The sequence below is a fragment of the Python bivittatus genome, unplaced genomic scaffold (assembly GCF_059951505.1).
Source record: "Python bivittatus isolate LINGU-HERP-01145 unplaced genomic scaffold, Pbiv_v1 ctg000180_np1212, whole genome shotgun sequence".
NCBI lineage: Eukaryota > Metazoa > Chordata > Lepidosauria > Squamata > Pythonidae > Python > Python bivittatus.
Genome location: NW_028277047.1, coordinates 5,659,737 through 5,674,584, shown reverse-complemented (window position 1 = coordinate 5,674,584; position 14,848 = coordinate 5,659,737). Strand labels below are relative to the sequence as shown.

Below are 14,848 nucleotides of genomic sequence, written 5' to 3'. Positions count from 1 at the left end.
AGTCACACCAACATTGCTGCGTCTCGGCCCTGGGTCACATCTCCATCCACGCGGTAACACTTTAACCTAGGGATCAACTAGGAGTTGGCGTTATCTTGGTTTGGATTCTTGGAAGATGAGAGCTGGGGGGGAAAACCCAACTACGCCTCTTTCTAAGGAAGGAGAGAAGAGTCTTTTGGTGGGATGGTCCATCCCACCCAAAAAGGGGAGGAAGTATATTTATTCTTTGATTCAAGGGGAAAACTCCCAAACTCCATCCTTGTCCTCAGTGTCTTCTTGGAAATACGTCCTTCAGGAGGAAATACGCTTTTCAGGGTGGGGAGAAACTGGTTTACGGTCCTTTCTAAAATGATTGCTCAGTGTTAATGCAAGGTAGACGTCCACCAAGAAGGTCAATTCTCTCCTCCAGCTTCTCACGCAGCTCTGATCCTTCCCGTTGACCGTCATGAGCTTCACCGAGATCTTGGAACATGTCGGCAGCCTGGGAAGGTTCCAAATCGTCTACGTGACCCTCATCTCCATTCCGGTGTGCATGATGGCTTGCCACATGATGCTGCAAAATTTCACCGCAGGGACGCCGGATCACCACTGTGTGGTCCGCCGCCACGCCGCTCCTGGGAACCAGAGTTTGGAAGAGGAGGGTCTCCTAGTGGTCTCCCTTCCCATGGATGAGAACCAAAAGCCAGCGCAGTGTCGCCGTTTCCGTCACGAGCAGGGGTGGCCTTTGAACGGCACCGCCAAGAATGACACCCGGATGGAGACCGAGCCGTGTAGCGACGGGTGGGTGTACAACCGAAGCGTCTTCCGCAGCACCATTGTGACGGAGGTGAGACCAAATGCAATCGGATTTAGAAGTTCTCGGTTTGGGCACAGCCGGGTTCTCGAACGGTGGGGCGGGACTCGCCCAGGCATTGTGGCTTATTTTTATAAGATTGTATTGAAATTTGAAAGATACATATTCAAAAGTTAGGAATAGAAAAGAAAAATTGAAATACAAAATATAAAGAAAAGGAAAAGAAAAAGCGAAGTAACGTACAAGAAGAAAAGGGATGAAAAAGAGATAACCTCCAATCTATTTCTGGTCTTAGAAATAATAAGGCTATCATAAGTGCTAGTTTTTAATACATTAAATAAGAATAATTCTTTGTCTAATATATCCCGTTACATTTATAATCTAATCTTCAAATCCCCATGTAAGCTTCACCCCGCCTGCATTTTGCAAATAGTCCATCAACGGTTTCCATTCTTTAAGGTAGGAATTGTTTGAGTTGTCTTCTAATAAGCAAGTCAGTTTGTCATTTTCTGCCATGTCCATCAGTTTTAACAACCTTCTTGCATTGTTGGTAGTGTCTGGGTTTTCCAAAATTGTGCATAAATCATTGCGACTTATTTTTAAATGCCCAAATGGGATATGGAAATATTCTCAAAATGTCTTCAGAGTTTCCCTGCAGTCGGCCCCCGCTATCACTCGGTTTGAACTGCCTCGATTAAGAGGAAATTGGTTCATTAATTGCATTTGTTAGAGTGATTTTCATTCAGGGCTGCCAGGCAACTTCCATAGCACTCCTCCCTCCCATTTCCCCCCACAACAACAACCCTGTGAGGTAGACCACGCTGAAAGAGAGAGAGTGTCTGGCCCAAAGTCACCAAGGGGAGCTTCCATGGACATAAAGCCGGGTCTTTCCAACACCAGTCCAACACCCTAACTACTACACCACACTGCCTCTCCCTCGCAATCCCTGGTTTACACAACCCGGGCTCTTTTGGAGTCTTTTTCCATCTTTTTAACCAAGCAAATTATGATTTCACATTCTAGAAGGTCGAGTTCCTAAAAAAAAGCCTATGTATTTCTCGCCCAACCCTAACGCCAGGGAGGTTAATTTTTTTCATGGGGGGGGAGTTGCACGCAAAGGCATTTATCATTTTAGGGGGTTGTGGCCCTGCAAAGTTGCAAAACTCGGGGTGTGCAGGGCCTCGATTGCAAATCAGGAGTTGGGACACTCGGCGTGGTAGTGAGAAATCGGGAGCGTGCATGGTGTGTGAAAAGCAGGAGCTCCCTTCTCTGTCTCTTCCTTGAAGAAGGGAATCTATCTTTGGGGTGGGGAAAAATACCACGTGGCTTAAAAAAAAAGTGATTTTCTCTTTCCTCTTTTTTCCTCCGGCATCACCCCGCATCCTCGGTAGTGGGATCTAGTTTGTTCTTCCCGGACGCTAAAGCAAATGGCACAGTCGGTTTACATGGCTGGTGTTTTAGTCGGTGGGATCTTATTCGGAGGCCTCTCGGACAGGTGAGGGACGGGGGGAGGCAGCGGATTCGAAATCCAAGCCCCCAATGATGTGAATTGAAACTGCCTAGCTCAGCTCAGCCTGGCAACCCGGAAATGCCTCTGGGGCACGCGCAAAGTGCAAGGGTTTTTCTTTCTTAAATGCATTTGGCGTGCGCCAATTTCCTAAGCGCAGTGCAGACTCAGGATAAAAGGAGCAATTAATGTTGTAACACGCCATGGGGATAATTAACCTTAGCTTCCCTCTGACCCACCCAGTTTTGCACAGTAGTGTCTCACTGAATGACTAAGTAAAATATTTCTATTAATATTTACTCCTCTTTAGAGGGCTAGGTTGCAACGCTCGGTGCTAAACCTGCTAAGTGGGATAAAGCTCACGCACCTCCCTTCTGGAGAGACATGGAGAAAACGAAGTAAAACATCCAAAATGTCTCCCCAAAGCTGGGCCTTTCTGCCCTACAACTTTCCAAGCCGTGCCGAAATCAGTCCGGCTGTTTTCCGGCCGTGCAAAAGAGGCTTCCGTTTTTCTGTTTTCTTCCCAGTAAGCTTGAGGATTCCTTTCAAATTCCTCTTAGTGGGGTTTTGGCGCTGAGTTTCCTGTAGGAAGCGTGACTGTTGGTGCGTCACTTTCCGGTTGCTCCACAGCCTTCCTGCCTGCTCACTTTTTGCAATTGGGGGGGAAACACTCAAACTCTGAAGGGGTTCCTTCCTTGGATTGAATGGAACAGGGAGGCTGCATAGCGCTGGGGAAAGACACATACGAAGAAAGACACGTTTGTCCCTGGGACTCCTTGTTACCAAATTAGTGCAAGAATGCCATCGTCCATCCAGAATTTCACCAACGTTCTCTTTTCCTTTGCAAGAAATTTCAGAAGTCAATTTTCTCGCACCCGATTGAATGAGAACGGGGAAGGGAGGCAGAATTTGAGCCCAGTCATTCATTCCTACCGTTCTCTTTTCTTCCCATTTTCCTTCTCTTCGTCCCTCCTTATCTGTTTCTGCCTCTTGCAGGTTTGGACGCCGGCTGATCCTTTTGTGGTGTTACCTGCAGCTGGCCATAGCTGGCACAGCGACCACGTTTTCCCCCAATCTCAGCGTCTACTGCGCCCTTCGCTTCCTCACCGGGATGGCTTTCTCAGGCATTGTGCTCAACGGCGTCTCTCTGTGTGAGTCCCTGGGATCCTAACCATCGCCACGCAATCCACCTCGCCTGGTTTGGGCCCATCTGGCGTTTGCCGGTTTGCGATCTGTAAACAGAGCCTCCATATTCAGGAGCAGCAGGCCATCAAGTTAGCTGTGCCTGGAGAGCCCCAAAGGGAGGGGGAGGTTGCTGGGTTTATTTGAAGACACACACGCACGCACGCACAGGCACACTCATAGATGTGTAATTGTGATCTGAAAACACAGCGGGAGGATCACAAGATCATAAAAGTGGGAGGGAATTTGAATGCCCCCGTGATTGCCTCGTTGCTCAGTGTGGGATCTGCCCGAGGCTGATAAGCTTCCCAGACAGACGACTGCCTATAGGAAGACATCTTCCCCTGTTGAACTCACTATTAAGGTCCCAAGTGGGGTTGCTAAATGAGGACTACCAGTATTTGTGGTGATTTTATGGAATGTGACTGCCGTGAACAATGAGAATTTACTGTACCAATTGCTGCATTGCCCTCAGGATATGCCCAAATGACCCCCTTGGGGTGATTACAGTAGTTCCCAGTTGACGAGTGAGTTCTGTTCCCAAGATCTGTCCGTAAGTCGAATTTGTCTGTAAGTCGGAACAGTATGATTGTACAATACTGTCTAAGTAGTATCGCGTAATGAACTCGAACCCTTGTGTATTGAACATAAATCACTGTGTATTTAACTCAAATTTTTCTGCAGTAGGCTCTGATTGCTATGGGTCGTCCGTAACCCAGGCGTCCATAACCCGAGGACTACCTGTACTCCCAGTTTAATTACTCCCAGTTTACTCCTGCTGCCCTAAATGCTAAGTTCCCCATTTTACTTCTCACCGAGAACTCTGAATGCTGGTCCTGCTCTTCCCAACAGGCGTGGAGTGGACGCCCACCAGGACTCGCCCCGTGCTGGGGGCCCTCAACGGCTGCGCATACACCACCGGGCAGATCGTCTTGGCAGGCCTGGCGTATTTCCTCCCAGACTGGCGCCATTTACAGCTGGCTGTGTCTCTACCTTACTTCTTCTTCTTCTTTTATTCTTGGTAAATGGAACACGGGGAGTGGGTCGGGGGGGCAGGAAACGGCCATCTTTCCCACGACCCCTTCCTCGTTTTCCTGGGACTCTCGGCCGCGCAAACACGTCGACCTCTCGGATGATTGAGGAAACGTTTCACTGAATTCCTTTTTTTTGAAAGAAAGATTTTAATTCCATCTTTAAAGTCTTAAAAGCAGAAACAAAAAAGTGGGGTGGGGGGGAGAAGAAGATAAAATCAGGAATCTTGGGAGCAGCCAAGGGGGAGGTCAAAAAAGTCAAGATGGCATCCATGACAGTGTGATCGAAGCTCCCATTAGACACCCCTGGGGGAGCCATAGAAACGTCCATGTATTTTTCTCGGCAATCATAGGGAAATAGTTCACCACTGCCTTCTTCTAGCATGTCTCAATCCTAGACATCCTCCAATCTGATGTCCAGCTCAGGAGTGGTGGTCTCCTGGTGGTCTCCTGTCCAATTGCTAACCACATCGAAACTGGTGTAGCTAGCTGGAAGCAGCCAAGACTGGCCTGGTGTTACCCCCTGTTGAAACTAACAGGAGGATACAACTTAAGAAAATAAAGCAAATCTAAAAGAATAAAGTACAATAAAATAAAATAAAATAAAATAAAATCAAAACAAAAAATAACTAATATACCCAAACTCCAACATGCTTAGAGAAGTCACTGGTCTGATTTTCTTATTGATGTTCCTCCATCAATGAAAGCCAGTCAAGAATCTGATTGAATCTGAGAAGTCTCTACATGCTCAGGAACCCTATTTCATGAGATTTCCAGACCAGGAACCCTATTTTATGATAGGGTTCCAGGCTACCATTTAGAACCCCTTTTTAAGTTTTTCTGCTTTATAGCAGGAAAAATTGGAGTGTGAGAGGAGAGGCCGTTGGAGGCAAGGCCCCTATCCTGTCCCAAATTTTAGCCTTCGTGATGACGCGTGTTAATGCAGCAGTCCTCAGTGGGGAAACGAAAGACTCAATACCAGGTTTCCAAGTCCTGGTTCATTTGCAAAGCTGGAAACTGTAGTATTACCTGGCAAACAGCTGGGTAAGGATCTGTAAGCCTCAGTCTGGATCTCATTGTGGTGTCTTTTCCTTTCCTCCATCCTTTGTCCCCACAGGTGGCTTTCCGAATCAGCTCGCTGGCTGATTATATCTGGGAAACTCGAGCGGGCCGTGACGGAGCTGAAGAGGGTGGCCAGAATAAACAGGAAGCACGAAGCTGCTGGAAAGCTGGATGCAGAGGTGAACTCACAAAAGACGCCAAGATTCGTTCTGTTTTCTTTAAATAATTGCGTCTTGCCTTCTTCACAATCCTGTGAGGCAGGCTGGGGTGAAGGAAAAGTGGCTTGTGGTCGCCTGCAGCCAGATGGGGTTCAAAGAGCCTGCGGTTCCTTCAGTACCAGTAGTTATCCGGACAGAAAAGTCCATTTCAAAGATTTGATTCTAAGGAGATTTGATTCAGTCCACTCCGATTTGATTTGATTTGATTTGATTCGGTTCAGTTTCCTTTCCAAGTTGGATGGACTTTGCAGACCGCACTGCCAAACTGAATTAGGTTCCTCCAAACTAATCTGACTATTTTCACTGATCCAGTCTGATGCTTCAATTTTCTGACATGATCTGAATCAAACCGGTGACTCGAATCTGATTGGAGTCAATCTTTATTTGGTATTGGCCCCAAAAGCAGAAAATCCGGACAGAAACCATTGTAATAACTTGATGCAAGGCTGAAGGGAATGATTTCCTGAACCTGATGCCCTGTTCGATCTGTTGGCCTCCTGGAAACCCGACAAATTTTCATTAAAACCCCAAAGCAAGGTGCTAGTCCTTATGACATTTTCTTTTCTAAGGGCAGGGGGAACTGGTTGAAATCTTTAAAAGCAAAGTGGCTTTTTATAGTAGCAAGTGCCATTCTGACTTGAAGCCCCCTTGCAGAAATGGAATGGCCATTAAGGCAGATATATAAATATCTTCAATTAGTATCATATTAATATCAGTCCTGGGGGCCTCTGGTCTTTTGTTAGCCTGGGCAGCCCCCTTCTCTAAAGAGGCGTTTCTCCAGAGGTGTTGGACTACAACTCCCATAAATCTGGATGGGAACTGTAGTCCTACCTACGTGGGGTTTTGCATTGCTTTCAAGCTCCCCCCCCCCCCAGCATGCCTTAAAAACAGTCAAGATTTAAAATCCCAACCATGCCTTCCAATGTGCAGTTTTTGAGATCCAAGATGAAGGAGGAGTTGGCCTCCATGAAATCGAAGACTTCGTTCCTCGACTTGGTCCGGACGCCCACCATGCGCCGCATCTCCCTCTGCATCTGCTTCGTGTGGTGAGTTGTGGCGGAGGACTCTGGAGAAACTCTTTCTCGCTTTTGTGATTTGCCTGAATTTTCTCTTCCTCTGGTCTCCTTCCTTCCAAGGTTCTCCACCAGTTTTGCTTATTACGGCCTGGTTATGGACTTGCAGAATTTCGGGGGCAACATCTACTTGATCCAACTCTTTTTCGGAGCGGTTGACTTCCCGGCTAAATTTCTCTCGGTCCTTACCATCAGCTACATTGGCCGCCGGTTCACCCAAGCCGCTGCCCTCATCTTGGCTGGGTTAACCATCCTGGCCAACATCTTCATCCCTCATGGTAAGAGAGACCTTTGTTCTGAGCAGCACCACGATGCAATCTCTCTATTTCCCCAGAAAAGTTTTGGGGAAACTTGAACAAGGTTTCTGGTTTTCTACCTCATGCTCAGGAAGCTTTAGAATTTCATATTTGGAACTTCCTTTGTTTCTGTGATGGGCTAAATGTATCACTTGGCAGCCCTGATTGTCTCCACTTGCCAATTTGATAGATTTCCCCGCCACTTGGGCAGCTGAGAAGATGTTCCCCACTAGAGAGATTATCATATAACCTATAAATTTAATAATAAATATAAAATAAAATATAACGGAAGAACAGTGTTTTTCAGCCTTGGCAACTTTAAGAAGGGTGGGCTTCAATTCCCAGAATTCCCCAGCCAGCATGCTGTAAGATGGGTGGACTTCAACTCCCAGAATTCCCTAGCCAGCATGCTTTAAGATGCATGGCTGGGGAATTCTGGGAGTTGAAGTCCACACCTCTTGAAGTTGCCAAGGTTGAAAAACACTGCCCTAGAACCTCCTTTGGATTAAAGCAGTAGATAAATGATAGCCAACCATCATGGTTTGGCACTAGATCGGAGATGTGAGGGTAATATTCTAATCAGATAGACTGAGGAGGCTGTGAAGTTGTGAACAGAACAGAACCAGGTATTCTTGCAAACAGAACAGATTCTCTCCTCTGAGAGCTGGATTTGATTGATCGGCAAATTCAGACCATGGACAGCGACACTCTGACAGTGTTTCTCAACCTCAGCAACTTTAAGATGGGTGGACTTCAACTCCCAGAATTCCCCAGCCAGCATGGCTGGCTGGGGAATTCTGGGAGTTGAAGTCCACCCAAAGTTGCTGAGGTTGAAAAACAATGATGTAGAGCTTGTTTGAATGGAGCATTGTCTCTGGAAGGGAGGGAAGAAGACAAGCCCCTGGTCAAAAGAGGTCTTCTGCCGGAGCAAAACATGAGCAGAGCAGGCCCAATGATGTTCTGCTCCCATGAGAAGATGGGAGATGTTCTCCATGGGAATCACGACTTTGATGGTCCCAAGTTGGGGAAAGCCAGTTCTGATGCTCCACTGCTCCACCTCCACCTGCAGAGCCATTCCTGAAAAATGAAAATGAACGTTATCATAGCCCATTCATGAAGCCAGTAGGCCAGAAGCTGGGGAGGTTCAGGCCTAGAGATCTCCAAATTGGGCAGTGGAAGATCCGAAAGCTTGGCCCGCCCGATTGAAATCCGCCCATGGGCCAGAGAGGCAGAAACGGACTCTCTCTTTCATTTCAGTAAAAGTAGAGTTTTGCTACTACTTTTATCAGATACTACTGATCTACGTTCAGGGAGAAAGCAGATCTCTTGCGAGCAAAACCGTAAGCTTTCAAGGTTGCACAGGGTAGGAAGAACCTGAAAAGGCCCTTGCTGGAAATCTCGGAGAGGTGATTCTTGTCTGGATCCTCAACTCTGTTTAATGCCATCGAGGTTAGCCTCCTGAGTGTCCCTAATGATGCTCCAGACTTTGGGTGGCAATTCCCAACTCCATAAAAAGATCTCTTGGGGGAAACAATGCTTGCTTCTGAAGGATGGGTTGGTGGGCCTCCAGGAGACAACCTTCACCCTGAACATTTCGGAGGGGCCGAGAACGTGGTCCTCACCAGAGACCTCTCCTCTTCTCCCAGATCTGCAGACCGTGCGGACTACGGTGGCCGTTTTTGGGAAGGGCTGCCTAGGTGCCTCTTTCAATTGCATCTATTTGTTCACTGGAGAACTTTATCCAACGGTGCTCCGGTAAGAGCTCCCCAAACGAAGGGCAGCAAAATCATTCTTGCAGGCAAGTGTGAAAGGAGAGCTTGGGCTCAGGCGGGGAAAAAGAAGAAGATTGGGCACAAGACGGGGACCTGCTGGGTGTCATTCCAAAGGAGGCTTCAAGTTTTGCTCAGCTCCTGCAGTTTTTTGGCAATCAGTGGAAATGATTTCGTAGAATCATAGAATCATTGGCTCGGAAGGGACGTCAGAGGTCTTCGAGTTCAACCCCATTTCTTTGGGATCTCTTTGCTAACTCCTCAGCCGAGCCTTCAGGTCTGAATTTCCTGGGGGTTTCCCATCCATGTCCTAACCAGGCCCTAACCAGCTTAGCTTCCAAGCCCAGACACTCAGCCGTTAGCTGTTATCTGCTGAGACGTAACTCTTCCCGGTCTCTCTTTCTCCTCTCTGGCCACATCATGCCTTACCCAGATGCCACCTTTCTTCTCTCATGGAGCTCAGCTCTCTTCAGAGTCCACTTTCTCAAACTCATTTCATTTCATCTCCGCTCACTTTGGGTTCATTTGGACGTGGGGGCTGAAATGGGCTTGTCTGTTGTTTTCCAAAGTTTCTCAAAAGTTTTCTTCCCTTGCAAAAGAGGATTTTTTCTCCTACCTGGTTCTTTGGGGGCTTAGGAGTGTCTTTGGAGTGTCACTTGGGGATTTTTTCAGCTCTTTTCACCCCTCTGCAGCCCCCTCCACTGAGAAAGACAGAAGTGTAGACAGAAGTGGGGGTGCAAGGAAAGACCTCCCGTATATACGTCTCTCTTGGCCATTGTCACTAAAGCAAGTCGAGAACGCCACCCGTGGCCCATAGGAATTTCTCTCCAAAGTTTTTCTCCTTCTCTTCCATCAAAACCAGTTGGAGAAAACGCAAGACTGTTTTTCTGCAGAGGGCTCCTTGATGAAGCTAATTTCCTTCCTCTTTTTCTTGCAAGGAAAAGAAACTGCAGCAGTTCCCCTTCATAAGAAAGGCAGCCCCCTTACGCCCGTTTTCCAACCCAGATGGATTAAAACAGGACTATGGTTTGGACCCGGTGTCAAATCCTGGGTTCAACTGAAGCCTCATTGCACTTGAAGGTCTCTCGTTCCTTTTCAGACCCGTTTGCTTGGTCCTTCTGGGTTACAGCCCGCCTTTACGAATCTCGCTGGGTTTCAAAACCAGGGTTCAACTGAACAAGCCCGTTTCAAACTGGTTTTTCTGCAATCATCTGCCGCCCTCTACGTTTTTATAATTACAAACCGCAGTTAAGTCACTTGTGGAGCTGATGTAAGGACACAGAGTTCGAAACACACTGGAACAAAGATGCTGGTGTAGGAAGGAAGGGGTGGGACCAGATGCAGCCTTCCCCAAGTTACGGACCGTGGCATTCATGGGCACTCCGCTTGGCTAATGCATCTTTCACTGTCCTCCGCTAGCGTGACTGGTGGCCTACCACTCCCATAATCCTCAGCCAGGCATGCTGAATGGGAGTTGTAGCCCACGTTGTCTAGAAGGCAGCAGAGGGTGGGAGTAGTTTCATCCTTGAAGGGGAGGGCTGAGATAGGCTAGTAACAAGAGAGTTTTCCAATTCTTGGATCTGGAGACCCTACAGTTGGGAGATTCTCCGTAGAGGGCCTCCATGAGGTCCAGCGGCATGACCAATCCTTTTGCTTGGGGTCTATCCATGCAGGCAGACCGGCATGGGCCTCAGCAACACCATGGCCCGCTTGGGTGGCATCGTGGCTCCAGCGGTGAGGATGACAGGAGAATATATCCCATTCCTACCCCATCTGATCTACGGGGCCGCTCCCATCATATCTGGAATCGTTGCCACCTTCTTGCCGGAAACGCGCAACATCCCATTGCTGGAGACGATCGAGCAGGTGGAGAACAGGTGAGGAAGAAAAGGTGCCCCAGATTTCTGCATTGTTCCTGGAGCCCTCAAAGATCTTCTCTTTGCACGTTGATCCTACGACCTTCTTTAGTAAGAAAGCCAATTTGGGGGATGCACGTTTTAAAATGAAAATGGTAATTTAAAAAGTGAAGGGGGCAGACACCCAGCCTCAACCACTTGAAGGTGAAAACTAACTATGGTCTAGCACGGTTGTCCAGAGTCATCTGCTTGCTTGTCAACGGTGGGTCCCGTTTGCCAACCCGCCAACATTTAATGACATTTTCTTTGGTGCAGATCCCGGAATAAGGGCCAGAAGCTGGACGCACAGCAAACGGAGGGCCTCTTGGTCCCCAGCATGCATGAAAGCAAGAAAATCACTGTTTAAGGAGAGAAAAACAAGATCCACAGGGCCTACCTTTGCAGGAAGATCCATGAGGAACAAGGACAGGGCCACACTTTGGAACAATGCGTCCACGTGAGCCGCCCAGGCAGAAGTGACCGTGCAGATGAAGGGGACCAATAATATTCCGGATTTGGGAAAAAACCAAACGCTGTTTGGAAGATATTCCACTCTCTGTACATTCATTCTGTCTGATTTCTTCTTCTGTTTTAAACCTGGATCCTTTCGGTTGCAAAGCATGGCTAGATCCCCCCAGTTTGCTAGTCCAGGCCAAAACTGGCTTGTAGTTTAATGTGTCTCAGGAACCCAATCCCTATCTTAGCTTGTTGGTGAACGGGGCCATCTTCTTAAACGGGGGCTAAGTCTTGAGCTGCTAACAAAGATTGTCAAGAGGTGGCAGCAGTGAGACACAGGAAGAACTAACTTTGGCTTATCCAGGATCCTTTGAACCTAGCCCCCGAGAAGCCAAAATATGGTTTGTTTGGGTACCACACACAGTGTCAATACAGCCATGCGTTTCATTCACCTGGGTGTAAGTTTAGGATGTTTTGTGCACCCAACTCATGGGGTCTACGCTGAATAAAACGTTCTGGGCCCCAACTCCTCTCTATAAAATGAATTAAAATCCAGAGTTTGAACACTGAGGATATCCAGGTTCATTTTCTCTACCTGCCATTCCGGATTCACACAACATGCTTCATCAGATCAATTAAATGCTGGGTTAGTTTTAACCTCAGGGTGCAAACCCAATGCAGCTGGCCGATGTATAAATGAACACATTGCATAAACCCAGAAAGCAGGTTCATCCCGAAACCCGGTTAAATGCAAATAAACCCAGCCTAGGAAAAAGTGATCATTGCTCTGTTTGGTCCTAACTGATTTCTCCATTTCTGGATTCTGTCGGGGTCTCTGGTGTCGATTTGAGGGCTGGGGGCCGGGTTTGGAAAACACAAGCAATGTCCTCTCGCAAATCCAACCGAGGGGTTGGAATGAAGAAAGTCTGTATCCTATTACAAACCGGTTTTGTCCCAGTCCCTTAATTTAGAACCATGAGGACTAGAAGCTTTTTATTAATAGGGGAAAACTAAAGCAAAGCAGAAGGCGTGCTTTGGATGTTGGTCAGCACAAGTTGAGCTGGTGAATGCGTCTGTGCAATTTTGGGGGGGAGGCATTTCATTTTCTGAGAGTTTTTTTTTTTTTTTTGGACTTCCTAGTTGAGTCTCCCATCTTGGGAGTTCCTGTTCACTCCTATTCATTGCTAACCTGAGCTGACCCTGCTTAGCTTTCTCAGGTCAGTCTTCACCTGGGAAAACAGGAGTTTTTTACTCATCAGATACGACTTTCTGTTTGGTTCATTACATTGCAGAATTTTCCTTGAGAAATCATTGACAAGCCGTGAATAGAAATTAATCTAAACGTTAAGCATCATTCTCAAGCAGGGGCTCCCAGCATCTTTTCCCCTGATCCGAAAAATCCCTTGGAATTGCCAATTCCAATATTGCCAATCTATCCCAGAGAATAATCAATGGGGGGAGTGATGGATTCCAACATGGTTATTTCAATTTCTTCCGCTTGGTTCAAAACCATGAGGACTAGAATCTTACTTCCTTTTTAGGGAAAGGTCTAACAAGGGCAGCTTGCTTTTGAAAAGATCTTGCAAGGAGGACTCCCCTCCCTTTGCTCCACCACTGGGTCAACACAACAGTGCTGGATCCCCAGGGTGAAAGACCTGGGCTGAAAGATCAAGATCCCCAGGGTGAGAGATCTGGGCTGAAATATCAAGATCCCCAGGGTGAAGGACCTGGGCTGAAAGATCAAGATCCCCAGGGTGAGAGATCTGGGCTGAAAGATCAAGATCCCCAGGGTGAGAGATCTGGGCTGAAAGATCAAGATCCCCAGGGTGAGAGATCTGGGCTGAAAGATCAAGATCCCCAGGGTGAAAGATCTAGACTGAAAGATCTGTGCTGCCAAGTCATCCATTTAATTGTCCACCATGCCTCACTGCATGGTGAAAGAGGCTGGTAGCCAAAGAACAGCCATCCTGGCAATGGGAGAAGCCAACTAGATCCAATCTTGCCATTGCAAATCTACCTCCTTGGGACTTCAGAACCTCATGCCGAAAAACAGGGACTTGCAAATCCTTGACACAAATAATGGAAGATGTTTGTCTTGGAACGCAGCCTTAACAAAGCCCATGGAGAGAACGCCCAGCCCGTTCTTCCTGCTCCCCCTCTTGTGCACCTTCCTCTCTTTTGCACTTTTTTGTACCACCCTTCCAATTCCTTCCCCTTGTTTTCCAGGGCTTGGTTAGCCAACAAGAAATAAGTTACAGAACCATTGGAGCAAAGTTGTTGACAAGCCCGGGCAGGACCCTGTGGCTTCCTCTCCAATTTTTCGGAAATCCACCCCCCAACCTCTCCAAAGAATAGAATGGAAGCCCTACCCCTCAATTTAAATATTTAGCCTTTGAATAACTGTGCACATCTGGGTTAATTTTCTATCAACCCACATCTGGGTTTGCACGCCACATTTAGCCAGGTCAGCGAAAGTGTGTGGAGCAACGTTGGCACAACTGCTGATGTGTTATTAATTTTAACTTGGGTTAGTGATGGGGTGTCATATCTGTCATCAAACAATCTTGGATAATTCGGGGTTCAACTGAAGGTGCAGATCCAGAAAACGGATTCCTTCCAGAACCAAATTAAGCTTGTATAAAACCAGTGTATTTGGTGATTGATTTATTCATAAGTCTCTGTTTCTGATATTATATAGTCAATGTTGACTCGTACATAGTGAAGATTATACCATTCTTAAATTATACCGTTCCTAAATAGGAAAGAAGGTTTGGGCTGACTCAGGAGAAATTCAAAGTTTGCAGAACTATTTCTACATTTCCTTGAAAAAAAAATCCTTCAGCCCAAAAGCTTACTTTCTTAGTGTACTGTGGAAATGTTCAAAACTGAACTGAACAGTCAGTAGCAAGAGAATAGATTCTTTTTACACGAGGTAAACTGTGTCTGAAAATTGAATTGAAAAGGGATTCGGCCATTCTTGTCTGGCTGGGGAATTCTGGGAGTTGAAGTCCACACATCTTCAAGTTGCCAAGGTTGAGAAACCCTGGTTTAAACTGAGCCAGACTTAGGAACTGCTTCAGGTCAGGCCTCTTGCTCCAGGATGTGAGAACGAATCCCCAAGAAGAAAAGAACTCTGCACATGGGCAGAGTGTGAACTGGCTGGATTCAGGACTTCTGTGCCAGATATTGGCTGAGTTCCTTTTGGAAGTTAGGCAGAACAGTTGGCATCTTTAGCCTCTAGAAAAGGTGGGGAGACATGAGATTTCTGAATGGTTCTCATTCAGGTAGAAGATTGAGAGTCCCAAGTCACTTATTGAGATGACTTGTTGAGATGGGTGGGCATATAAATCGAATGAATGAATGAATGAATGAATGAATGAATGAATGAATGAATGAGTGAGTGAGTGAGTGAGTGAGTGAATGAATGAATGAATGAATGAATGAATGAATGAATGAATGAATGAGTGAATAAGATGGGGTAGTGGTTCAGGGGTCTTCCAGAAGCCAGGACAAGAAACAAGGGGGTTACATTGCAAGGAATTGTTGAGGTGACTTGTGACATGGGT

At 46.9% G+C, this 14,848-nt stretch overlaps 1 protein-coding gene across 2 annotated transcripts; it reads left to right on the top strand.

Annotated features, from left to right (window-relative positions):
* The first annotated feature begins 241 nt into the window (after positions 1–241).
* On the top strand, positions 242–12,061 carry LOC103052315 (solute carrier family 22 member 6-A-like). Of its 2 annotated transcripts, XM_015889887.3 has the most exons (10): positions 242–826; positions 2,185–2,288; positions 3,297–3,451; positions 4,335–4,503; positions 5,631–5,754; positions 6,724–6,839; positions 6,930–7,144; positions 8,809–8,917; positions 10,605–10,808; positions 11,103–12,061. In XM_015889887.3, the coding sequence occupies exons 1-10, from the start codon at positions 446–448 to the stop codon at positions 11,191–11,193; spliced, it is 1,668 nt and encodes a 555-aa protein (XP_015745373.2). In that variant the 5' UTR covers positions 242–445; the 3' UTR covers positions 11,194–12,061. The 2 variants fall into 2 exon arrangements, with proteins under 2 accessions (XP_015745373.2, XP_087993543.1); XM_088137417.1 differs by lacking the exon at positions 11,103–12,061 and having other exon boundaries at positions 10,605–10,812.
* Positions 12,062–14,848: the final 2,787 nt, after the last annotated feature.

Bases quoted from the DNA above. Each gene is read 5' to 3' on its own strand.
- LOC103052315 (XM_015889887.3), top strand. From the start codon at position 446: ATGAGCTTCACCGAGATCTTGGAACATGTCGGCAGCCTGGGAAGGTTC. The intron at 3,452-4,334 runs GTGAGTCCCTGG...TCTTCCCAACAG, and splicing joins GCTCAACGGCGTCTCTCTGT to GCGTGGAGTGGACGCCCACC. The intron at 4,504-5,630 runs GTAAATGGAACA...TTGTCCCCACAG, and splicing joins TTCTTCTTCTTTTATTCTTG to GTGGCTTTCCGAATCAGCTC.